General features: G+C 45.9%; 1 protein-coding gene across 1 annotated transcript in view; it reads left to right on the top strand.

Moving 5' to 3' along the window:
* Positions 1-27,650, top strand: part of srrm4 (serine/arginine repetitive matrix 4) — a 70,247-nt gene that overhangs the window by 37,134 nt on the left and 5,463 nt on the right. The window contains exons 4-9 of the mRNA XM_085368719.1: positions 11,094-11,177; positions 11,301-11,381; positions 11,470-11,496; positions 11,752-11,802; positions 21,782-21,865; positions 26,407-26,572. Coding sequence (XP_085224845.1) covers positions 11,094-11,177; positions 11,301-11,381; positions 11,470-11,496; positions 11,752-11,802; positions 21,782-21,865; positions 26,407-26,572 — 493 coding nt within the window. The remainder of the gene's footprint in view (positions 1-11,093; positions 11,178-11,300; positions 11,382-11,469; positions 11,497-11,751; positions 11,803-21,781; positions 21,866-26,406; positions 26,573-27,650) is intronic.

Below are 27,650 nucleotides of genomic sequence, written 5' to 3' on the forward strand. Positions count from 1 at the left end.
GATACCAAAGCAAGTTCAGTGCACCTTGGCATTGTGTGAGCTCTGGGACACTGTTCTTCCACAGGATATTTCCTCATATGGGTATACGGCTCTTCCTTCATTCCTCCTCCTCTTATCATGTGACAAGTATATAAAACATCTAGAGTTGATTCCAAGTCTTGAGTTTACATTTGGTATCTGGTCTTTGTAATTCTCAGTATGAGGTCCAGAGAGATATTGATGCACATGAAGGATGTCATTATTGGAAAATTCCAAATAATGCTAGAAGAGAGATAAGGAAAACTTTAAGAGTGGCAAAATCAACAATCTGATGCAAAGGAAAATTCACTGGCCAGCTCAGCAACACCAAAGAAAGACATGAAAGATGACAGACTTCAACTAAAGTGACTGGTCAAAGAATTCATTCCTCTATAAGTTAAGAAAAATCCCTTCAGAATGTTTATCCGAGTCGAGAACAGTCTCAAGGAGGTAGTTGTATCATGATCAAAGTCTAGACCATGACAGCTATGAAAAAATATCTTTGAATAGATGAAATTCTTAGAACAATGATCAGAAGAAAAAAAGTATAGAGAGGTAATAGTTCATGATCAGAAGCAAACAAGCAGTTAAACATGGTGGAGGCAACACTGTGGCATAGGGCATGTATGGCTGCCAGTGGAGCTGGGTCACTGGTGTTTTTCGAAGATGTGGCTACTGAAGTAGCAGGGTGATCTCTGAAGAGTACAGAGTTCTGCTTACTGCTCAGATTCAGCCAAATGTAACAAAACTGATCAGATGACACTTCACATAGCAAATGGAAAATGACCCAAAGTATACTGCAAAATCAACCCAAGAGTTTTCCAAGGCAAAGAATTGGATATTCTTCAGTGACCTAGACAGTCATCTGATCTCAACCCAGCAGAGCTGCTTTTCAGTTACTGAAGACAAAACAGAAGGAAGGGAGACCCTGAAATGAGCAGCAACTGAGGGCGGCTGCAGTAAAGGCCTTGATACTTGATACTTTCTTCAATTTGAAATTCACTGTAGAGCCATTACAATTAATAAATCAAAAACCTGCAGCATTGCTGTGTATGTAGAGATTGTACTTCATAAAGGTCAAGCTGGTAAATTCTATCAAATTATATTTATATTAAAAGACAAAAAACAAGGAAGAGAAACCCATGCACGCTGTTTTGACCGCAAGGTCAACTAAAAAGAGGAAACATAACATACCATAAAGCCTTAAAAACACACAAAAAAGCTATGTGATTACATGATATATCCTCCACAAGCCATCAAGGTTAGATGCATGTGTTTTTTCATTGCCTTTTATTAAAATGGCTAACGAGCTAGATCCATTTCCAAATACTTTGTCTCACTTACAAAGCATTGCCTGAGAAAAATCTCTTTTGTTGAGAAGGACATTTGTTCTGTGGATTGTTATCTTGCTAATTGGCCTGCAGCAATTTGGCAGAGAAAAAAAAGTTAATTATAACATGAGGCCATAAGCCGCTGACACTGGATTCCATCTAGAAATAGTAAGTTGATGTAATGAGTAGGTTTTTGAGAGTAGTTGTTGTCAAATAACAAAAAGAGCAAAATGCAGAAGTAAACTATTTAGATTTATTTCCAGTGAATTGGGTATCGAATGAAAACAGTCTGAACTTCACTTGAAACATAGAAGTGTGTCTGGTTACAGCTGAAATAAACGTACTTCAGTGCTTCATGGGAGAGAGACATGTTTTGTTCTTTATAATAATATAGGTAATGACATCTAGGATGTAGTCACATACATGTATGGTCTTCATGCATAATCATGGCTCAAATTAAAACATCAATTCTTTAAAAAAAAAAAAAGTTGAATTGAATATATTTTCATCAAAAGTTCCCCAAAAGCTCCCTTTCATACACCATTGTTTCACAAAATCACCACTCCTAGTGCAGCTGGCAATTGACTGCTTTCTCATTCTCCTTTTCATTCTCTCAACTTCATCAAAAGAAAGTGTTTCTGCTGGCAAGAAGAAATGCAAATGCTTGTCTTGTGCTCTCTTTCTACAAGGCCAGAATGGTAGAGGTGTTAATGAGTGACAAAGCGTTGTCATTACCAGGAGAGGGTACTTGGGCTTGGATTGTCTAATCAGCCCTAATGCATTTCAGTTCCTAATGCTCCCAAACTGCCGACTACTCCAAGCAGGGCCATTTATTATAGCAGGACACTCTTCTGCATCCGATGAAACAGGCACATACTCTCCAGAGCTCTGTGGTCGTATATATCAAGGGGGAGTGCAGTTTGTCACTGTCTGGATCAGTCCTGATCACACTCAACTATGTGCATGACCTCTGTTTGTGTAACAGGGAGGTACATTAAATTGGACACATAAATGGCAACAATTACCCCCCTGTAAGCATAAAAATGATTCCAAATATATCGTACATAGTTGCATCTGCAGGCATTTTGATAGCTTAAGCCAAATGCTGAGCAATGAAAATAACACCTGAATATTAGTAACATTATTCTATTTTTATTTTTTTTTAAAAGGTTTCTCTTTTTAATGACAAGTTTCATTCACTTTGAAATATGTGTGTGAATATATATATATATATATGCACACACACTCACACACACACACACACATATGCACATTCACATTCAAAGTGGGAGGCTCACACTTTGCACTGACACTTATGCAATTAAATTTATACTGTAGAGAATTGGAAACCTTGATCACGACAATTAGGGTTTTTTTCCTTCTTTTATATTGTTCCATAGCTGCTATGTACTTCTATTACATTAGAGAATCAAGTGCAACTTATTGTTGCTCTTGTACAGTAAAGGTAATTTGCATAATCCTTAAGCTTTATTTCAAATCCCCCATGTCTTTATGTCACTCTTAAGACATGCCAGATGTTTTCCAAGGTTTAATTCTCAATTATCAGTGTCTTTTTACATCACCGTTGTTTGTGGACAAGTGAACAATGCATTAAATGCCTTAACTCAAAAATAGCACTGTGCGTGTCTATTAAAGCCTTTGTTAATGGCTGTTTTATTTGGCAAAAGATTGAAACAACTGGAGCATTTGAACATGCAGGGCTAATGTTAGGCAGAAAAACACACATATATATGCTACAAATGCAGCTTCGGTTTTCACAAATATTCAGTAACTTTTACAATTAATCTTTTAGTCCGTAAGCTACTTGCTCCCTTGCCACAGCAAGTATTTCCACATGTTTGATTTGGCTCCTGTTCCTTTCCTAATGCATCCCCAAAGGGAATTTGTGTCTCTGACTTGGCAAACAAAAGGTCACATTTGCTTGCCAAGCAAATGTGTTAACCACTACACCACTTAGTCTGTAAATTTCCAGAAAATATCCACAAGTTTATACCCATTATGATAACTACTTTTTTTTGTTGTTCTGTATCACCCAGATATGGTTAGTCACTCTCTCATGTATTTCCTTGCTATGAATTTCAGTCTCTTCTGCACTTGAAAGGCCCATTCAGGGGGGCTGTGGTGCTTCAAAAGACCTTCATCTTCTTTTCCACATCAGTCATTTTAAAAGAGTAATGAAGTGGACCACTGGACAGCAACCAAGCTGGTCAGCAGATGGAATACGACCATTTTCTTTCCAGTATAGTGATGAATTCACACTTCAAGAGAAGAAAGGATGGATAACAAGAATATCTCACACTATAATGAGAATGTGGCTATACGCAGAACAATGTGTGCAGAAATAAAGGATCCATGAGCTACATGGAGAGATTCCAACACATTCTCACAGTCACCTGCATTTTTGGCACCATTACAGAGCGGTGGCCAGGGTAAAATATCTGTCTTTAAATTATTTGGAAACCAAAACTGAGTGTACCTCATTGCTTCTTCAAGATGTATATCGCTAGCTGCCTCTGTGCAGGGACTGGAGATGAAATTTACCTTTCGGCTATGGTACATTAAAGTATTATGCTTTATCCCTGTTAAATTCAGAAATAAATTATCATCTCCCAATCGAAATCATAAAATTGCTCAGCAGGCCCTGCAGCTCAAAAAGTGAAGGTCTGTATTTTAAGTTCAAGATCAAATCTGTGATCCTCCCTCTGAGTAAAGTATAGTGACGTTCGCTGGCATGTTATTTGTTTTATGTCTATACCAGTTTGGAAAGGATTTTTCATCCTTTTGTCACGAGATTATCTCGTATGGGACATTTGGATCACAGATAATCTTGCTTATGATTGTTGTGAGAGAGAATCAGGATGCATTTATGTGCAGTTATGTGCTGCCAGTGATGAGTCATGTGGATTATTTTACCCCACCCATTCTGTCATGGTTATTTATCTGTAAATACTTTTAGGGAGGAAAGCAATACAGCAAATTCCCAAAGAATATATCAATCAGTTTCCAAAAAAAAGAAGAAAAAAAAGACTTTGACGCTGTGAATAAAATCACAATGCAATGATCTACAAATCATTTGTAGATCATTGAATAGATATATATATATATATATATGTTTTGTTTTGTTTTTTGCTCCAAGTCGTCTTTTAACAGCAAAAATGTTTGGGGACTGTGGAGAGCAATTACTGTAGATTTGAAAGCCAAATGTTTTCCCATGCTTGATATAGGATTTCAGCTGCTCAACCGTCCAGTGCCTCCTTTGACATATTTTCCATTTCATAGTGTGCCAAATGTTCTCTGCTTCCTGCAGGCAGATTAGTTACAGCACCCGGACTGTTTCGCTGTTGAGTCATGCTGTTGCAATACATGCAGAATGTTGTTTTGGTATTTTGCTGTTCAGAAAGACAAGGACTTCTCGGAAAAAGGAAGGCAGCCCATGTTGCTCCAAAATCTGTATATTATGCAGCATTTATGGTGCCTTCACAGATGTACAAGTTATCAGGCAGTGTGTACTAGTACAGTGGCTGTGGCGGTTCGCCTAAACTGCCCCCTTGTCACAGTAAATGCTACAAATTTTAGACAGCGGTTTGCAAAGCTGTCTGTGTGAAGGACCAAAGAAGTACAACCAGGCTGGTCCTGCTTCCCTTTACCCCACACAATGTTAGTGCAATGATTTTTTTTTAAAAAAAGATTTTGATTCACTAGACCACAGAGCAGTTTAACTTGGACTGTTTTCTGGATCTTTATATACTATATATTTATATCCTCAGTAACATTTTAATTTGCATTTATGGCACAAAAACAAACTTTTTTAATTAGCAGTGTTTTTCATGTTCCTGACACCTTAGACAAATTTTCCACCACGGATTTGTGAACTGTAGATTGTGCAGATTTTGCACATACTCGTGTGTGTGTGTGTGTTTATGTGTGTGTGTGTGTATCCTGAAAAATAGTATTACACCGCCAAACTATCTTCCATGAATTGATGAAAGTAAATGCCTAATTAGTTGGGAGATGTTACACTAGGTGTATTTTAGCCATACAAATAATACAATGAATAACTTAGTAACTTAGTAGAATTGATAGCAAATGGAAGACAAATCGTGGCGATCGTGGCTCAAGAGTTGGAAGTTCACCTTGTAATCGGAAGGTTGCCAGTTCGAGCCCCGGCTTGGACAGTCTCGGTCGTTGTGTCCTTGGGCAAGACACTTCACCCGTTGCCTACTGGTGGTGGTCAGAGGGCCCGGTGGCGCCAGTGTCCGGCAGCCTCGCCTCTGTCAGTGCGCCCCAGGGTGGCTGTGGCTACAATGAAGCTGCTATCACCAGTGTGTGAATGTGTGTGTGAATGTGTGGATGACTGGATATGTAAAGCGCTTTGGGGTCCTTAGGGACTAGTAAAGGCCATTTATTTTTACCATTTACAAACCAAGAGTGTGGTTTGTAAATACAAACCATTTACAAACCACACTCTTCTGGATGACAGTCCAGTGCTTTCATCCGCAACATTTATTCATCCACCTCAACCCTATACCACTTCTATTGTTTGACTTTTCCTAACTTCCTAAAGGTTTCTGCCAACCTGAAAATGCTTTTTGGCAAAAGGCAAACTTCTGCCTCTGGCCTGTAGAAGGCTGCTTTTCAGCAAAAAAAAAAAAAAAAAAAAAAAAAAAAAAAGCTTTGATATTCCAGTAAACAATACTTGGCACCAGTTACACTTTATATATTTGGCTACAGAGCTTTTAAACATAGTGAAGCATTTTGGGCAGTAAAGCTATGTTTTTCCTTCAGGGTGTGGTTAAAAAAAAGCAGAACAAAAAAACAGTGGCTGCAGGAATTTGATTCATCAGTTTGATACAAATACAGCTGCAAATAACAACTGTGGTGTAAATACTGGGTGTGAAAATAGGAAACTACTAAGTTAACCACATAAGCTTAGGAGTAAAGCGTAAACCAGTCAATAATTAAACCTCTGGGGTCGACGGACCCAAATCACATGATCAATTTAAGATGGCATAGCAGCAAGATGTAGTCTCCCTGAGAATCCATTTCAGCTTGTGTTAAAAGTGCTTCCAACTATATACCAATTTTTAAATTGTATTGATAGGCCATGATATTTTTTCCTGTCTGCTGGAAGAAAAAAATGGGTAAAAACTGCATTTTTTCAAGTCCTGCAAGCACTTAAAAATACATGAAAAAACATTCCTTTCCTATTGGTGGACAAATGTACCATGTTGAGCAATCCAAATATTAGATGGCAACATGTGACATTTGGTTATTTAGGAAGAGGGGGAAGTTTTAGGAGTGATAGCAGTGAGAGTGAGAGAAAAAGAAAGTGAGTTTTGAGAGATTTGTGACGTTTAGTGTTTTGTCTTGTTTATTTAGTGTGTAGTTAAGTCGTCTGTTTTGTTTTGTTTGTCAAAACAACGGGGCAATGGCTGAATGTCACAGTTGCTAAAAAGCCACCAAAGGCAGATTGCAATGTAGAGTTTGACTCCAGGTGGCAAACAGGAGGAGTGATACACCTCCTGCTGTCAGGCCTGGAGGTACCAGGCTTGTGATGTGCTCCTCTGTCTTATAGTGGACAGAAACTATTTTTTGGAGTGGCAAAAATAATTTGTGTGGCATCCTATTTGATGGACACCTGATTATTATGTAAATAGTTTTAAATGTTTATTTAAAAAAACAAAAACAAAAACATGTGTGTATATATATATATATATATATATATATATATATATATATATATATATATATATATATATATATATATATATATGTAGCAGCTGGATAGCGTAGTGGTTAAACTACACGCCTTTGGAACAGAGGATCGCAAGTTCGATTCCTGCCTGGGGCGTCTGTATCCAGTAAGGGTCCTAAGGCTAGACCCCCTATGCTAAGCAAGCCTACCGCAGACATGAGCGAGACAGATAAATATGAAGGCATGCCGGCTCGGACGTCGCCCGGATCAACAAGGTCCGCGTCAGGTGTTGAGGAACCAGGGCACCCTGACGAAAAGTGGGCTACTGGAACAAGAAGGCATCGGTGGGCAAGGGACGAAAACAGGGCGTTGTTGGAATGCTACTACGCAAGTAACCCCGGCGGAAGGGGCTACATGAATAGGATGAGGGACCTATGGATTCTTCGATACCCAACATCCACAATGACGGCGAAACAACTAGTAGCTCAGTGTTCCAACATTCGAAAGAAGGGACTGCTCTCACAGCTAGAGATTGACGAGGTACAACACAAATGCTACGGCAAGGAGGAGTCAGGACGCCAGGTCAGGGGGGAGATATCATCACCCCCACCCGAGATTGGGTACATAGCCCCAAGTGCGATAGGAGAAGGATTGTTGAGTGCGAGAGGAACTGACCTGAAAAATAGGGTCATGGCCAAGCTTGAAACCTGGATCCCCCATAGCCGGTTACCAAGATTACGTGAAGTACCCTCAGAAGGTCTGCTAGATGATGTTAATGCAGCACTACGGGCAATACCTACAACCACGATTACCGACACTAACAAGCTGATCTACAATACGGCAGCAGTGATCAGTGAGATGCTTGGCTACAAGTTGAACAGCCACAAGGGGCAGTACCCTCCATGGAGAAGGAGGCTAGAGGGCAAGATCAAAGTAGCACGGAGGGAGGTTAGCCAACTAACAGAGTTGCAGAAGGGTGCGACAAATAAGGTGCCTAAGAAATACAGCAAGCTGTCCATACCTGAGGCCTTGGAAACTGCCAAGCAAAGACTCACAGCCTTGGCCAGCCGCTTGAGGAGGTACACCAGAGAGATAGAAGGCAGGAGAATAAACCAGCTGTTCTCCACAGAACCAGCAAAGGTGTACTCTCAGTGGCAAGGGAACAATAAGAGAACAGCACCACCAAGGCTGGAGACGGAGCAATACTGGAAGAGCATATGGGAGAAGGATGCAACCCATAACGGCAATGCTCAGTGGCTAGTGGATCTGAGGGCAGACCACAGCGACCTCCCTGAACAGGGTCCAGTAACCATCACAGTGGCAGATATCCAAGAAAGGGTCTCCAGTATGAAGAGTTGGACAGCACCAGGGCCCGACATGGTTCACGCCTACTGGCTGAAGAAGCTGACTGCACTCCACGAGCGTCTGGCAGCACAAATGAACCAGCTGCTAGTTAACGAGAGACACCCGGAATGGCTAACTGAAGGCCGGACGGTCCTGATCCCCAAGGACCCCAAGAAGGGACCGGTCCCCTCCAACTACCGACCAATAACCTGCCTCAGTACTACATGGAAGCTCCTGTCAGGCATCATATCGGCTAAGATGAACAGGCACATGGGTCAATACATGAGCGGGACACAGAAAGGAATTGGCAAGAATACCAGAGGTGCAAAACACCAGCTACTGGTAGACAGAACAATCAGCCGAGACTGCAAGACCAGACTGACCAACCTGTGCACTGCCTGGATTGATTACAAGAAGGCCTATGACTCAATGCCCCACAGCTGGATACTGGAATGCCTAGAATTGTACAAGATCAATGGGACCCTAAGAGCCTTCATCAGGAACTCAATGGGGATGTGGCGTACAACACTAGAGGCCAACTCCAAGCCCATAGCACAAGTTACCATCAAGTGCGGGATCTACCAAGGAGATGCTCTGTCCCCACTGCTGTTCTGCATAGGCCTGAACCCCCTCAGTGAGATCATTAACAAGACTGGCTACGGATACCGACTATGGAACGGAGCAGTTGTCAGCCACCTCCTGTACATGGATGACATCAAGCTGTATGCCAAGAGTGAACGAGACATCGATTCACTGATCCACACTACCAGGCTATACAGCAATGACATTGGAATGTCGTTCGGACTGGAGAAGTGTAGTCGGATGGTAACAAAGAGAGGGAAGGTAGTCAGAACTGAGGGGATTGAACTACCAGAAGGCAACATTGCAGACATAGAGGACAGTTACAAGTACCTGGGGATCCCGCAGGCAAATGGGAACCATGAAGAGGCCGCTAGAAAGGCTGCAACCACCAAGTACCTGCAGAGGGTCAGGCAAGTCCTGAGGAGTCAGCTGAATGGTAAGAACAAGATCCGGGCCATCAACACATACGCCCTGCCCGTGATCAGGTACCCTGCTGGGGTAATAGGCTGGCCAAAGGAGGAGATAGAAGCCACTGACATAAAGACAAGAAAGCTCCTGACCATGCATGGAGGGTTTCACCCCAAGTCCAGCACCCTGAGGCTGTACGCTAAGCGGAAGGAAGGGGGCCGGGGACTGGTGAGTGTCAGCACCACAGTCCAGGATGAGACAAGGAACATCCAAGAATACATTGGGAAGATGGCCCCAACTGACCGAGTGCTCAGTGAATACCTCAGGCAGCAGAAACCCAAGAAAGAGGAGGGAGACGAGGAACCATCATGGAAGGACAGGCCCCTGCACGGTATGTACCACCGGCAGATAGAGGAGGTGGCTGATATCCAGAAATCCTACCAGTGGCTGGACAAAGCTGGACTGAAAGACAGCACAGAGGCACTAATCATGGCAGCACAAGAACAAGCTCTGAGTACAAGATCCATAGAGGCTGGGGTCTATCACACCAGGCAAGACCCCAGGTGCAGGCTGTGTAAAGATGCCCCAGAGACAATCCAGCACATAACAGCAGGGTGCAAGATGCTAGCAGGCAAGGCATACATGGAACGCCATAACCAAGTGGCCGGCATAGTGTACAGGAACATCTGTGCCGAGTATAACCTGGAAGTCCCGAGGTCAAAATGGGAGATGCCCCCAAGGGTGGTGGAGAATGACCGAGCTAAGATCCTGTGGGACTTCCAGATACAGACGGACAAAATGGTGGTGGCTAACCAACCGGACATAGTGGTGGTAGACAAACAGAAGAAGACGGCCGTAGTGATCGATGTAGCGGTTCCGAATGACAGCAATATCAGGAAGAAGGAACACGAGAAGCTGGAGAAATACCAAGGGCTCAGAGAAGAGCTCGAGAGGATGTGGAGGGTGAAGGTAACGGTGGTCCCCGTGGTAATCGGAGCACTAGGTGCGGTGACTCCCAAGCTAGGCGAGTGGCTCCAGCAGATCCCGGGAACAACATCGGAGATCTCTGTCCAGAAGAGCGCAGTCCTGGGAACAGCTAAGATACTGCGCAGGACCCTCAAGCTCCCAGGCCTCTGGTAGAGGACCCGAGCTTGAAGGATAAACCGCCCGCAGGGGCGTGCTGGGTGTTTTTTTTTATGTGTATATATATATGTATATTAAATTTAAATTTACAATTTATATTTATATTTGCATTCGCATCTGATTTTAGATTTAATGTGTTAATAGAGTATGTGAAAATGAGAAGAAAAAAACCTTTAAATTCAGACATGTGGTACCATTGCTGAAAAGAATGATACCAAACAAGGCAAGGTAAAATATAGAGGTATAATCAAAAGTAGTCAACAACAGCCAATTATACTCTGGACCCCGGAGGGTTAAACAAACAGCTGGTCCAAGCTTTAAAACTGTACAGCATAATTCTTAGGGATATTGAGCTATTAGAAATTCATTTACATTTCTTTATAGGTGTAAAGGCTTCTGCATTGAGTAATCTTGAAAGAATATAAGTCAGAATATTTTCGATTCAGTAGATCAAAAATCGCTGTGAAATTCTTGAATGTAAGACTGTGTATCATTCATTGGATCCCAAAAAGATAACAAACGTGTCCCCTCTGCTCTGAATTTGCTCACAGTCCGTCCTTTGATGAGGAACCTTCCCCTCGGCCAAAGAGGAAGAAGAAGAAGAGGAAGTCTGAGCGGAAGAGGAAGAGGAAAAGGTCAGTTTCCAAAATTAGATGACACTGCAGTGTTATGTGTGTTGGTGTGGAAATAAATAAACCAAGGTTTGTGCAGAGGAATGCTTTAAATTCATATTTATTTTAAAATTTTTCCTTATTTAGGTCTCCTTCTTACAGCCTGTCACCACCGAGGAAGAAGAAAAAGAAGAAGAAGAAGAGCTCCAAGAAAAGCAAGCGGCACAGGTAAGTACAGTAAATGTTAAAACAATATACAAAAACAGTTGCACGAGTTTTATATTTATGACTTAAATCATCTTGTTTCCCTTTTCAGGTATACCTCCAAGAAGTCAAAACACAGGTACATATATGATTTTTTTCTTCTATAACCTCTGCATGTCTGCTTGCACTGTGCACATCTCATTTCTAAAAGAAAGACGGTTCATAACAGGATGAGTTCCTGTGTAACAGTTGGTGCCTGCTTTCAGCAAGATTACTGGATTTCCACCTGAAACGCAATTCTCTTTTAGTATCAGCAAGTATGCAAGCTGTCTGTGCAGGCTTCGTCAGTATCAATACCGCTCTCTCATGATATTATTCTCTTTCATCCTAACAGCTCTTCAAGTTTAAAACATAAGAGGAAGGATGAACGCAAGCACAAGAAAAGGTCAGTGTGTGACTGTTGCATCAGAATGTACTCTCCAGGTCCTACACTATTTTTTCCCCCTCACAACCTCCTCTTCTTCCAGCAATGGTAGTCCATCCAGTATTTTCAGAATACCCACTGTCGAGGAGGAAAAAGAGAGGATACTGCAAAATACTATCCTGTAAGGGCAAGATAGGTGAATACAGAAACGTACCGCTTTTATATTTCTTGAGCTAAGCGTGAAAGAACCTTTGCAAACAGAAAAACTGATTGAACACTTGAGCCACAAAGAGAGAAAAATGGGTGAAAGAGGGTAAGAGAAACCAATTTCATGCTGTGATCTTGCAACATTTTATAATTTGACTTTGGATGAGCGCATTGTTGTTTGTAAGCACAGAGCCATGTTCGGTAGCTGCTGACTTGAACGGAAACCATTGCTTTCCAGCTGACTACAACTCTTTATTCTCTTTTCTTTTATTCAGATCACTTCACTCGTTCATGACTTTGTCATTCTGTTATACTCTTCCCTTCGCTAATGTGACCTGTCACTCAGAGTAGCCAATAAAGAAACATAAGGTGATGATGTGACATATGCAATTTTGACGTTAAATAAATAAAAGCTGGCCTGTTTATCAGGCACTCCCATTCAACTGCTCGTTAACACAAATATTTAATAAGCCAATCACATGGCAGCACCTCACTAATGCCTGTATTTGACCTTTCTTCCTGATTCTGATCCTGACCTCAGAATTTGGGAGAAAGGTGACTTAAGGCAGCGGTCCCCAACCTTTTTTTGCGCCACGGACCGGTTTATGTCTGACAATATTTTCACGGACCAGCCTTTAAGTTGCCGTGGATATATCAACAAAGTCAACAAAAGATATAACTGTTTTAACTTTAGATATTACTTATTACTGCACACTGTCTTACTACTGAGCCTTTACTTGTTGAGAGCACTTGGAAAAAGTAGTTACAATCTTTAAGGATGCTTTTCTTAATGTGACTTGAAAAACAAATCCTTAATTTGAGTGAAAATTCTGAGGTTTTACTGAGAGAGGCAAGTGTCCCTGTACCTTTATCGAAACCACTCACGTCAGTGAGAAAGGTGTGGACTCCATGTGCAGCTGGAGCAATAAGCACAAAAAAAGAATAAATCAAAGTAAGGATGAAATTCAATAATGCTTGTGTTATTCTCACACTGTGCCCTTCCTGACTGGTGCTTTTTTAAAGTTGATGTTCAATCATCAAATTTCGTTCTAACTGATATGTTGATATCAGCTCAGGATGTAAACTGTTATATGATGTGGTTCAATGGAAAATGTAATTTATTAAGAATAAATCACATATGCTGTGAAAAAAAAAAAAAAAAAGTTGCCGTGGATAAATACTACAAAATAAAACCAGTACCAGTACCAAAAAAAAGAAGATTTATTCATAACACACAGGAAAAGACCCAGAGAAAACAAGTTAACAATAAAAACAATTAAAGAAAGTAACGATAAAAACTGATAAAAACTCTGAAAACCATAAATTTCACACTCGAGCCTCAACTCTCACAGTCCGGTACCAAATGGCTCATGGAGCTATAAACGGCCCGGGGGTTGGGGGCCACTGACTTAAGAGACTTTGGTAGGGATGGGTATCGTTTAGGTTTTAGCCGATACCGGTGCCAAACCGGTACTTTTGAAACGGTGCCGGTGCTTAAACGGTGCTCAAATCAGTGCCTAAAGAATGGAGAACACAAAATTGATCCTTAAACCTCTCATGTTCAGCTGTTTTTTTTTGTAAAAAGATAACAATGTTAGCTTTTTCTGCAGCTATGTGGCATATATGGTATCACTCTTGGCTGGAAGCAGTGCTTAAACAATGGAAAAAACACAAACTTTTTCCAAAAACCTCTCATGTTTAGCTGTTCTCCACTTTTTCTTTGGTCATTTTAGCCTTTTTGGCCAGGGTGAAGGGAGTATCTGCCATCAAACAAGAAGACAGCCGCATGTAGCTATGATGATGTTTGCTAGTTCACCTTACATACATTAATTTAATAACGTGGTTAGCCTACTAAACGTAAATTACACACGAACAACATTAAGCTACTCACACAGAGAAGAACGGCTGCTGCTGCATCATCATCCTCATCATTTCTGCTACACTGGCAGGGCTAGGGGCCAGGACTCTCCTCTTCGTGTTTTTGGGGGATGTTGCTAACTCCGGGTCCGATAACAGGCAACCCACCCGCAGTAGATGTGCTCGGTGTGAGGTCTGGCAGCAAACTATCAAATACGGCGCATTTTTCGGCTTTAAAAAAAAAAACGCTATGCGTCGCCAGGTGTTTCATTGGATTCGAGGTGTTACCTCCTTTGCGCAGTATCACAGTATCACCTTAAAGCACTTGTTGCAGGCTGCTGAGTTTACATATTTTGCTGTGAAGTACAGCCAGACTTTTGACCGCTTCGCCTTGGGCATTTTTAATCTGTAGCTCTGCTCTAAAAGAACGCACGTACCTGGACCCGCCTACTATCCTCGGAAACGTAAAATGATTGGCTAGAAATCAATGTGTATCACAGCTCAGGAAAAAAAAGCACCGAAATAAAACACCGAAATGTGCGCTGTTTTTCGGTCTGGTTACTACCGTTATGTCATCATGGCACCGGATACCGGTACCCATCCCTAGACTTTGGTAGTTGGTGCCGGTCAGGCTGCTGAAATTTTCAACACCACAATCTCTAGGGTTTACAGATCCAGCTTGTCGACCTTGTTGTTGTTGTCAGGGTTCACAGGAGTAGGGCCAGACTGCTATGAGCTGATATGAGCACTACAGTAACTCAAATAACCACATATTACAACCAAGGAATGCAGAAGAGCATCTCTGAACACACAAGACATCGAACCTCCAAGCAGACGAGCTGCAGCAACAGGATACCACACTTGGTGTCAAATGACTCCTGTCTGCTAATAACACAAAGCTGAGGCTACATTTTGAATAAGCCCACCAAAAGTGGAACACAGAAGACTGAAAATATGTTGCCTGGTCTGATGAGTCTTGATTTCTGCGCTGATGTTCAGATGATAGGGACAGGATTTGGCATAAACCACATGAAAGCATGGATCCATCTAGCCTTGGTTCTTGGTTTCTTCCTGTTAAAACAGAGTTTTAACTTCCCACTGTCACACAGAGGTTGCTGGTATCATCTGATTGTTGAGGTGTTCTCTGTATTATTGTACAGTCTTTAGCTTACAATATGAACTACCTTGAGGCAACTGTTGTTGTGATTTGGCGATACAGTATATGACTAAAATTTGACAGCCTTAATGTCTTCAGTGTTGTTTTAACAGTAAACAGAATATTAAATTGAAAAGTTGTCATGGTCCTGGGCCATGTGGGCCCAGTATTCTTAGTTTTCATGTATTTTTGTATTTTGTTCTTTATTTAGGCCATGCTTCCTGGGTTGATCTGTTACGTTGTTCCTTATGTGTTTTCCCTTCGTGACTCTTACCCCCTGTGTGCCCCTCTGTGTATTTATGAGCCCTCGTCTCTCTTTGTGCTTTATTCTATGTTTTCCTCAGCCCGTTATGTCTGCGTTCTCCCCGTGCTCTCTCTCCTCCTGTTTGAACCTCTGTGTACTTCCTGCTTTACTTTGCCCATCTCCCATCAGTGTTACGTTCACTCCTGCCGTGTCTTGTTATGATTATCAGTGTCACCTGTGTTCCCCGTGTGCATCCACTTCCCCTGATCATCCCTCATGTGTATTTAGTCTCTGTGTTTCGTACAGTCTGTGTCGCGTCGTCTGTGTTCTCACCTCCATGTTTTCACGGTCAGTCCTTGCAGTGATCATCATAGTCTGAGTTTTCTTAGTTTGTCGCAGTATTAGTTTTCCCAGTTTAGTTATAGTCTAGTCACGCCATCCCTGCTTTGTTTGTGCACTTTGTCTTCAGCCATAATAAAGGCTCGCTTTCTGTTAAGTCCACTCCCGTCTACTCACTTGTGTATGCACCTGGGTCCATCACACACACCACCGCACGGCCTGTCTCTGCAGACCGTGACAGTACGACGCGACCATGTCGGACCCAGCGACACAAGAGAGGGAGATCCTCCAGACGGTGGAGTCGCTATGTGGTAGATGGCTGCGGTGCTCCGGAGAGGAGGAACGGGAGGAGTTGGCCCGCCAAGTGGGAGTATGCGTGTCTGTGTTTCCCTGGCTATGGGAGGCACTACACCCGCTGATCACCGACCTTCTCGTCACCGCTCTCCAACTCCGTCCGCAGCCACGGCTGCCTAGTGTGCAGGCTATGCCGCCAGAGCCCTGCTGTTGTCCCGTTTCCCCGCTGCTTCGCGAGCCAGAAGCAGTTGCAGTTGGAACGGTGAGGCTCGCCACCGACACACCTTCCGCTCGCGCCCCGTCGGCTTCCGCGTCTTCACCGCGGTCTGGCCGCACGGCGTGGCGCACGGAGACGACGGAGGCCATGGACTTTGGCGAGGAAGAGCGGCAGCAGGTGTTACGGGCTTATCGGGAGGACGAGCTCCGGTGGAAGCCCTGGCTCATCTCGGAGCAGGACCTCTCACCTGCTGCACAGCCTACCAGCCGCTCGCCGTCTCCAATCCGCTTAGACTTTACTTCGCCTGCCTCAATTCTGGCAAGGATGTGGGCGGACAACGGGGAGATCGCCGCTACGTCACCCTCTGCATTGGTGCCATCAGCGCCCATCGCGCCAGCTACCAGAAGGGGGCGGCGCCGGCGCCGCCGTTGCACCGCATTAACTCCGGTGAGTGACTGCGTTTTCGTGCCTCACGTCCCTTCTATGAAGCAGAGTGAGACGAGCATTGATTTGCCGGGGCCAGAGACTATAACGGAACTGGGCTCCAGAGCTGAAGGAACTGTGTGTGACTGCTTTGAAGGAGCACGCAACGAAATCACAGACCATGTTTTTGACTCTGTAAAATCTGGGACTTTTTCTAGCGTTGCTCTCATAGTCGCACCACATGAAGCCCAGGTTCATGAGACGGCGAAAGGGGTCCACACGTCGGCAGTACAGGTTGCTTCTGAGCCTGCTAGGAATGGCGTGAGCTTTCTCTCCGCCTCAGACTGCCTTCTACCTCAGCCGTCTGTTCCCGCTGGAGGGTCCGAGGGGCCCGTTCAGCCACCTGTCTCAGCTGGAGGGTCCGAGGGGCCCGTTCAGCCACCTGTCTCCGCTGGAGGGTCCGAGGGGCCCGTTCAGCCTCAAGCCTCGTCAGCTGGAGGGCCCGAGGAGCCTGTTCAGCCACCTGTCTCCGCTGGAGGGTCCGAGGGGCCCGTTCAGCCTCAAGCCTCGTCAGCTGAAGGGTCCGAGGGGCCCGTTCAGCCACCTGTCTCCGCTGGAGGGCCCGGGGGCCCATCCAGCCACCTGTCTCCGCTGGAGGGTCCGAGGGGCCCGTTCAGCCTCAAGCCTCGTCAGCTGGAGGGCCCGAGGAGCCTGTTCAGCCACCTGTCTCAGCTGGAGGGCCCGAGGGGCCCGTTCAGCCACCTGTCTCCGCTGGAGGGCCCGGGGAGCCCATCCAGCCTCAAGCCTCGTCAGCTGGAGGGTCCGAGGGGCCCGTCCAGCCTCAAGCCTCGTCCGCTGGAGGGCCCGAGGAGCCCGTCCAGCCTCAAGCCACGTCCGCTGGAGGGCCCGGGGAGCCCGCCCAGCCTCAAGCCTCGTCCGCTGGAGGGCCCGAGGAGCCCGTCCTGCCTCAAGCCTCGTCCGCTGGAGGGCCCGAGGAGCCCGGCCAGCCTCAAGCTTCGTCTGCTGGAGGGTCCGAGGAGCCCACCCAGCACCACGCCTCGTTAGCTGAGGGTCCTGGAGGACCCAGCCAGCACAACCGCACATCTGCTGGCGGTCCGGGGAAGTTTGTTCAGCTACCATCTGCTAAATCATCCCCTGTGACTCCTACACCATTGCCTGAATTCACATCATCACCATACGCATCACCGCCTGCAGCGTCGCTGCCGTCAGGTTCCGCAGCCGTCCCGCTGCCGTCAGGTTCCGCAGCCGTCCCGCTGCTGTCAGGTTCCGCAGCCGTCCCGGCCTCCGTGTCTTCTTCCACCCCTGGTCCGGCCTCCGTGTCTTCTTCCACGCCTGGTCCGGCCTCCGTGTCTTCTTCCATGCCTGGTCCAGCCTCGGCTTCGCCGTCGCCTGGTCCAGCCTCGGCTTCTGCTTCGCCTGGTCCAGCTTCGGCTTCTGCTTCGCCTGGTCCAGCTTCGGCTCCTGCTCCTGCTTCGCCGTCGCCTGGCCCAGCCTCAGCGCCTGCTTCGCCGTTGCCTGGTCCAGCCTCAGCCTCAGCTCCTGCTTCGCCGTCGTCTGGTCCAGCCTCAGCCGCAGCTCCAGCCCGTGCTTCGTCAGCCGCAGCTCCAGCCCGTGCTTCGTCAGCCGCAGCTCCAGCCTCAGAGTCTTCGTCAGCCGCAGCTCCAGCCTCAGAGTCTTCGTCAGCCGCAGCTCCAGCCTCAGAGTCTTCGTCAGCCGCAGCTCCAGCCTCAGCCTCTTCGTCCTCGTCTGGCCCAGCCTCAGCCTCTTCGTCCTCGTCTGGCCCAGCCTCAGCCTCTGCAGCGACGCCTGGTCCGGCCCCCGCGTCGCCATCGGCTGGTCCTGTGCCCACCAGGCCATGGCCAGCACGCCTGAGACTGGAGAGCCGCCGCTGCCTTCCGCGCGGCCGGCCCCCTGAACTGCTCCGTCGTCTCCTTCGCCGCCGCCGCTGCCTTCCGCGCGGCCGGCCCCCTGAACTGCTCCGTCGTCTCCCTCGCCGCCGCCGCTGCCTTCCGCGCGGCCGGCCTCCGGACCAACTCTGTCACCTGTGCCACCCGCCTGGTCGGCCCCCCGACCGTGTGACCCGTGAACTCTTGTGCCTGTGGGCTCTGGGTCGGCCCCCTGAACCTTATTTGGACTAGTCATGTGCTCCTGTGTTTTCTGTTGTTTGTTTTGTTTCCCGTTCTGGTCCCTCCGTCCTGGTCCCCCGCCTCCCGCCCTGGGTGGGGTGTTTTCTGTTTCGCTTGTGTTTTGTTTCTCGGGTTTGGGCTGTCGGGAGCCAGCCCTTTAGGGGGGGGTGGTGTCATGGTCCTGGGCCATGTGGGCCCAGTATTCTTAGTTTTCATGTATTTTTGTATTTTGTTCTTTATTTAGGCCATGCTTCCTGGGTTGATCTGTTACGTTGTTCCTTATGTGTTTTCCCTTCGTGACTCTTACCCCCTGTGTGCCCCTCTGTGTATTTATGAGCCCTCGTCTCTCTTTGTGCTTTATTCTATGTTTTCCCCAGCCCGTTATGTCTGCGTTCTCCCCGTGCTCTCTCTCCTCCTGTTTGAACCTCTGTGTACTTCCTGCTTTACTTTGCCCATCTCCCATCAGTGTTACGTTCACTCCTGCCGTGTCTTGTTATGATTATCAGTGTCACCTGTGTTCCCCGTGTGCATCCACTTCCCCTGATCATCCCTCATGTGTATTTAGTCTCTGTGTTTCGTACAGTCTGTGTCGCGTCGTCTGTGTTCTCACCTCCATGTTTTCATGGTCAGTCCTTGCAGTGATCATCATAGTCTGAGTTTTCTTAGTTTGTCGCAGTATTAGTTTTCCCAGTTTAGTTATAGTCTAGTCACGCCATCCCTGCTTTGTTTGTGCACTTTGTCTTCAGCCATAATAAAGGCTCGCTTTCTGTTAAGTCCACTCCCATCTACTCACTTGTGTATGCACCTGGGTCCATCACACACACCACCGCACGGCCTGTCTCTGCAGACCGTGACAAAAGTAGTCACTCCACTGTAAACACTTACATTGATAGCTGAAAATTCAAGGTGGAGAAAGGCCACAGACTGCACATAAAATATAGATGTAGGCACCATAACAGACTGGCTTGACTACCATTTTAAAGCCTCACCTTTTTCCAAGACAGTTTTTTTTGGATGGCAAAATCAGAACTGTCTAGTCACCAGCTTTCAATTAAAGAGGAGCATCCATAATTCAGTGTGATATTAAATGAGAATCTAATTCTGTTTTGTGAACATCTTTCTCAAGACAAAACGTATGCAGGGGCCATTTTTGGTCTGTTCATCTTTAAACTTCTGGCCACCAGTAGGCTACAAGACACTTTTTTGCATTAGCACTACTCTTGTTTAAAAATGTGGGGAAAGGAGAAAAACTATAGCTGCTACCAATTAGAAATGTTTGGCTGTCCAACATAAACAATGTGAAAGCATGCAGATGTGGAGTATTGTGGTTTGAGTTTGTTTTCTTGCATTTATCCAAACTAAAGGACTACTAGTGAGGCCATTTTTGCCTCTGCTGAATTGCAGATAATTGGACAAATAGCACATGTCAATTAAATGTGTATATGGCAGTCCTCTGCTTTGTAAAAGAAGCTAAATAGCCACCACAATGAACTTACTAGAAAAACTAAAGAGATAATGTTTTAATGTATTTTAGTGCAAATGAATAGAGAACAGAACATAACATCAACCTGTCACTCCAAGTGGCGATGTACATTATATGCACATTTAAAGCAGAGACAAGAGTCAGGAGTGATTCGTGAAAGAAGGCACAAAAGGATGAAAGGGAAGGTTTACAGGATGGTAGTGAGATCATTACTACTGAGTGCCACTTACAAAAAGACAGGATGTGTAGTTGGAGGTGGCAGAACTGAAGATGTTCATATTTTCTTGAGTGACCAGGATGACCAGAAGTAGAAATCAGTATATCAGATGGACAGCTCGGGTTGAGCGGACTGCAGACAAAGTTAGATAAGAAGGGCTGAGATGGTTTTGAACTGCACAAAGGGATCATGGATATATTGGACAGAGGACATTAAAGATGGAGTTTCCAGGCAGGAGAAAAAGAGGAAGAACACAGAGAACATTCATTGGTGTAGTAAAGGAGGACATGCAGAGGGTTGGTGTGACAGAGGAAGGTGCCAGGGTGAGGTAGGTGATCCACTGTAGCGACCCTTATGGGAGCAGCTGAAGGAAGGCAAAAGAACAAAGAACAACAATTTAAAAGTTCGATTTTTATTCTTCATCACATGTATTCGTTCATATTTATCATAAAGAGGGGGTAGACCAGGCTCTAAATATATTTATTTTGGCTGTAAATTTGTAAAGTTGTTGGGAGTCAGTGTGGATTTGTTTGCCAGTTAGCAATTCTGCGTTGCTTCATGTAATAGCAGAGGAGGCTTCTGTTTGAGAATGACATACGCAGGTCATGGCAAACTGTCCTGTACTATGAACATAAACTTTGGAAAGTGTGATTTCTGGATAACTCTCTGGCCCTCCAGGTTAGCCAGACTTTGGAAGACAAAAGAAAGGTGCCCAAAAAAGTTTTAATAAGTTCGTAATCCTTTTTTTTGGTCTTACTGTAGAGGCACACATATAACAGAAATTCAAGTTTCTCTCAAAACTAAATGGTTTGCATAATGGTTTTCTTGTACTGCTGATCTTTGGAGAAGTGCAGCTATGCTATTTGCTTGCATGTTTGGCTTGATAGGTCTCATGTGTAGCTGGGACATTAGTAAAATTTGTTGTAAATCCTGTACAATGTATGTTTAATTGATGGAATAAATAATGCATTTATTTATTTAGTTACAATACTAATAATAATACAATTGCAAAAACTGCCAAAGTTTCAAATAATTAAGTCAGTCTTGGTAATCGCTATGATTAAAACGCTTTACTCCTCTTTTCCTGCTCTTTGAATGGTGTTACAAAAAGAAAATATTCTTAATATATCACACAGCTCTGACTGTTCTTCCTGCCAATCAACACAGAAGTCCTAACACCAGGCTGTAGAGACCTTGTGTTTGCAATGGCCCACCGATCAGATAAAATGGTTGTCTTAAAGGGAGGGGGAAGAGAGCGCAAAAAGATATGTTTTGAACAGCTAAACCAAAGTCAAGCCCAAGAAGACAGGGATTATGTAAAGCTACTTTAGTGGAGTTTTTTGTGAAAAAAACTAATCATAATCTTAGCTTCCTCTCTACGTGTTTTTTTTTTTTTTTTTCTTTGTTTTGTTTCAGTTCTCGGACTCACTCACGTCGGAGACGGCGGTATCGGAGGTCAGAGTCAGAGACTTCTTCCTGCCAATCTTCAACAGAGGACAGGTAGGCCCAGCGCCCCCACTTCCACCCCACCCCCAGCCCGCTCCCTTGGTTAATCTTATCAGTCTGAGGTGTCTGCCGAATTCTTGGTCACATCGCAGAGATGACTGATAAGGTGGAGGTGACTTCCTCAGACTCAGGCACAACCGGGCCTTATCACAGCTGCACAGAAAATGGCTGCAAATGCACTCTAGAGATCAATACACTCAATTATAATGACATATAGCAAATTTCTGGTTGTGTGATACTATGAAAGATGTCTTTTATGGGTCATACTGGGCTGACTGCATAAAGATTTCTAAAAGCTAGAAGCATATCTGGATACTTTCTGATATAAATTAATCATTTATCACTGAGAATTATATATACACACACATATACACACACACACATATACACACACACATATACACACACACATATACACACACACACACACACACACACACACATATATACACACACATACACATACACACACACACACACACATATATACATACACATACGTGTACAGTTCGATGACTGAACCTTTATCCCTGAGAAGTTTTAACTCCAATCAAAGTCCAGAATTCAAACTGACTGATCTGTCCAAACCGTTTAGGTTACTCAAACAATGAGAATTATGTGGCTTTATTATACATTCTTCCAACATTTTCATCCAATGAATCATTTAATCTTGTCACGGCTGCACAGCAGTCGTGTGGTGAATTGAGAAAAGGATCCAAGATGCAGGCACTGACTGGGGTGCGAGTGAAAATTTATTTGCAGAGGTGATAAAGTGACAAAACAGGAAGAGCAGAGCGGGGAGTAAACAAACCTAAACTGGGAAAACTAAAGAACAAAACTTAAACCAGACACTCACAGGAGGAGGAGCGAAATGCACAAAGAGAGATGGCAGAGAGACGCAGAATGAATACCAGGTAACAGAATAATGCAGACTGACATGGAGTTAAACAGACGACGCGACAGAGAGCACAGGAAAACACAGGGCTTAAATACACGGGGAGTAATCAGGGAATGGGCCACAGGAGGGAGACACAGCTGGGAGCAATAAGGCTAACGAGACAGGGGAGAGGTAAAACTGAACACACTGACATGAGACATGAACTTTCAGAATAAAACAGGAAACTAACAGACACAGAGAACCAGACCGGACACTGAACTTGACAGGCAGACTCATGAGCAGACACAATAACACCATGGACAGACAGAGGGAACACAGAGAAGTGGAAGCAGGCAGGCAAAGAACAGAAACCTAACAAATGGCAAGATCACAACAGAATACACACTCTGAATGAACAAAAGCATAAGGAACACAAAACACTGAGTCCTCAGACTCAGGACCATGACAGTACCCCCCCCCTCAAGGGCTGGCACCAGACAGCCCAACAGAAACACAAAAACGGACCAAAGCCCAAAAAAAACCCCCACGAACCAAAAAACAGAAAACGACCCGACCAGGGCGGGCGGTGGGGGTCCAGGACGGAGGGACATAGTCCGAAAAGGCCCAGACGGACAAGGTCAGGGGGCCGACCCGGAGGCCAAAACAGTTCAGTTCCGGGGGCCGACCGCGTGAAAGGCAGCAGCAGTGGGGCAGGTCCGGAGGCCGGCCACGCAGTAGGCAGTGGTGTGGAAACAGTTCTGGGGGCCGACCGTGCAGACGGCAACAGCGGCGTGGAAACAGCTCTGGGGGCCGACCGTGCGGACGGCAACAGCGGTGTGGAAACAAGTCCGGAGGCCGGCCACGTGGAAGGTAGTGGCGGCGTTCAGGAGGGCGTTCAGGAGGGCGTCCACAGTGGCGGAGATGCCCAACAAGCGGCCTGGCAGATGACCGACGATGTGGAGGTGGTAGTAGGGGACCTGAAGGCTGCGTGGCCCCTGCAGCCCCAGGCGAAGCGGAGGCTGGACCAGACGAAGCTGATGAGGATGATGAGGATGCGGAGGCTGGACCAGGCGAGGCTGAAGCAGAAGCGGAGGCTGGACCAGGCGAGGCTGATGAGGATGCTGGAGCCGGACCAGGCGAGGCTGATGAGGAAGCGGAAGCCGGACCAGGCGAGGCTGATGAGGAAGCGGAAGCCGGACCAGGCGAGGCTGATGAGGAAGCGGAAGCCGGACCAGGCGAGGGTGATGAGACTGCAGCTGGTGATGAGACTGCAGCTGGTGATGAGACTGCAGCTGAGGGCTGGACGGGCTCCTCGGGCCCCTCAGCTGACGAGGCAGATGGCTGGACGGGCTCCTCGGGCCCCCCAGCTGACGAGGCAGATGGCTGGACGGGCTCCTCGGGCCCCCCAGCTGACGAGGCAGATGGCTGGACGGGCTCCTCGGGCCCCCCAGCTGACGAGGCAGATGGCTGGACGGGCTCCTCGGGCCCCCCAGCAAAAACAGTCTCAGAACCAGTGGGCACTAAAGCCCCTGGCACACACAGGACAGAACCAGCAGGTGCGGAGACCTCTGGCAGAGACAGAAAAGAACCAGCAGGCACACGGGCCTCTGGCAGGGACGCAACAGAACCAGCAGGCACACGGGCCTCTGGCAGGGACGCAACAGAACCAGCAGGCGCACGGGCCTCTGGCAGGGACAGAACAGAACCAGCAGGCGCACGGGCCTCTGGCAGGGACGCAACAGAACCAGCAGGCGCACGGGCCTCTGGCAGGGACAGAACAGAACCAGCAGGCGCACGGGCCTCTGGCAAACACATGGCAGACTGCAGCTGCACAGAGCATTGGGTCTGCTCAGGCAGCGACGGCCGGGTGTGGTCCTCAGCTGGCTTCTTAACCGCCAGGGGTCCCGAGTCTGCTGGGGGCTGAGACCCAGCCTCTGGGGAGGCCCTGGGGCGAGTAACAGTCTCTAAATTAGCCAGTTTCTGAGAAACTAGAGTGGTTTTAATGCATTTGTCTCTCCGCTCAAAATGGGTGCTAGGAACGAGATTCAAAATGGGTGGCACAGACACAGCCTCCAGTATGGAGGGAACGGGTGATCGGGCTAATGGCATAGATGCAGGCTGGGCTAATGAACTGGCTAAAGGCTGATGTACTGGTTGAAGTGAGACTGGAGTTGGTGGTGGAGTGGATGAAACACAGTCAGCTACTGTTATGGATGTTTTGAAAATGCCAACTTGTGAGAGGTCAGTTACCACGAAGGTAGGTAAACGCCGTGTACTGTCTTTACCCTCCCCATGAACGGCCCCAGAAAACACAGTCCCAGAAGCACCAGCGTCCTTAAAACTCACCACAGCTGGTCGCACAGGAGTCCCTGAATCCGGCTGTGGGGTGAAGCGTCGGTGGCGCGAATGTTTCCTCCCCACCGCTGACGGCTCCGACAGGCAGGGAAAAACCTCTGGGGGGTCGGGCCGTGAAACCTCCGGTGGGTGAATCTGAGACGGATGCTTTGTGGCGGTCGTAGTCCATTGTTGCTGGGCACAATTGGCTACTTCCCGAGCTTGCACCGCTTCCTGGGCTTTATGCAGCTCAGCGATTAAGTCTGTAAATCCCCGGACCTGGTGGAGATAGGGATTTCCGGCCAGGATTGCCTCAACGGCATTTATCCCCACAACTTTCGCTCGTGTATTGGAGGTGTGGGTTACCCAGTCCACCAGGCGTAGGGCACGTGTGAGGTCGCTCTCCCCGGCCAAGACCGCTGGATCCATCTTGTGGTCGCGTCGTACTGTCACGGCTGCACAGCAGTCGTGTGGTGAATTGAGAAAAGGATCCAAGATGCAGGCACTGACTGGGGTGCGAGTGAAAATTTATTTGCAGAGGTGATAAAGTGACAAAACAGGAAGAGCAGAGCGGGGAGTAAACAAACCTAAACTGGGAAAACTAAAGAACAAAACTTAAACCAGACACTCACGGGAGGAGGAGCGAAATGCACAAAGAGAGATGGCAGAGAGACGCAGAATGAATACCAGGTAACAGAATAATGCAGACTGACATGGAGTTAAACAGACGACGCAACAGAGAGCACAGGAAAACACAGGGCTTAAATACACGGGGAGTAATCAGGGAATGGGCCACAGGAGGGAGACACAGCTGGGAGCAATAAGGCTAACGAGACAGGGGAGAGGTAAAACTGAACACACTGACATGAGACATGAACTTTCAGAATAAAACAGGAAACTAACAGACACAGAGAACCAGACCGGACACTGAACTTGACAGGCAGACTCATGAGCAGACACAATAACACCATGGACAGACAGAGGGAACACAGAGAAGTGGAAGCAGGCAGGCAAAGAACAGAAACCTAACAAATGGCAAAATCACAACAGAATACACACTCTGAATGAACAAAAGCATAAGGAACACAAAACACTGAGTCCTCAGACTCAGGACCATGACAAATCTTTCACGTGGAAAAACATTCAAGAATTCATTTTGTAACAGATGCTCTATGATTACTAAATGGCACAAAACGTAGCTGAAATAAAGTCTGATATTTTTCCGACGTTACCTTTTATCCCATTCTCTGAAGTGCAAAATTGGCTCTAATATAACACAATCATCTCTGTCATGATGAAAACTAAATGCAGCATTTTCTCACAGACACCATCTGCAAAAATCTGTGGTTCATCAAGCATTTGGAGACCTGGCAGCTGTAGGACAGGAAACCAATGCAGTGCTCAACTACACAGACATGAAGTGGAGACCTACAACCAAATCAGTGTGTAAAATGGCTCCAAAATATCGCTCCATCCTCTCTGCTGGCACCGTAAGTACTCTTTAGGACTCTCATAGTGCTGCCACTGGTTCAGTTTCATTTCTCAGTTATTGCCATGTCAAATGGCTTATTTTCAGGCAACCTGAAATGCCTACAGTGAGACGGCTGCGTTTGGCAATTTACTTTCAATTCTGAAAGTATTTTTACATAGGCCATTAAAAAACAGCACGTCTGTATTTTTAGAACAAAATCTTACATCTATATCCAGTTGAAACACAGCATATTTTATTCAGCTAAACCCTCTTCACAATCCTCAAAGGCGTCAACATTTACCAAATTGAACAAAACATTACATGGCCTAAATCTTAGTTAGTGGTTAGTGGTTTCTTCTTTTTCAGCGATTTTGTCAGCTCTTGTTTCTCTGCTTTAAAAACTGATATGATTACTGGGCGGTAGAGTCCCCGCTACATTACAGTTGGCAAAACACGTTGGATAAACAGTGTGATTTGGGTATTTTAAGGCTTATTTCTCCTTCTGTTGAGAAATCATGCTACAGTCAATATACTACCGTAAATATCGGAATAAACTGACACTGTAACTGCAAATTCTTATTCCCCTCTGGCCTGCAGCATCAGTAAGCAGACACTTGAAAAGCTTTCTCATCCCGGTGTGTCAAATACTGCCGTTGTGTTAAATGCTATTGGTGTCTTTCGATGCGTGAATTGTGGTAATTAGATGCCCAGAGATGAGTCTTCTTTAAAAGTAAAGTCGAGTAGTAAGTCACAGGATGGTTAGCCAGGGGACTGCAGTTTGTGTCCTGTTCAGGAAGTTTAGGTATAGAGTCTGTTTTCCTCGTTTTCACTTGCTCATTAGGTTTATTTCTCTCACTGGTTAGTTGTAAACACTGATTTGAAGCTGACTGGGAAAAACACTATGGTTTGGCTTTAAATCTTACTGGCACATTTAAAAATACCAATTACTGCATTTAAATGTATTGTTAAGAGGTCTGTAAGCATTCATATATAAGGTGGGAGTGAGAGATCTCTCACTATTAGCATAGTGCCAGAGGACACCTTTTGTGTATCTCTGAGGGGCTTTGATAAAAGTGTTGTTTTTTTGGGATTGAGAA

This window comes from Diplotaxodon limnothrissa, linkage group LG12, assembly GCF_057381915.1.
Source record: "Diplotaxodon limnothrissa isolate DT_005_m linkage group LG12, D_limnothrissa_male_GT1.1, whole genome shotgun sequence".
NCBI lineage: Eukaryota > Metazoa > Chordata > Actinopteri > Cichliformes > Cichlidae > Diplotaxodon > Diplotaxodon limnothrissa.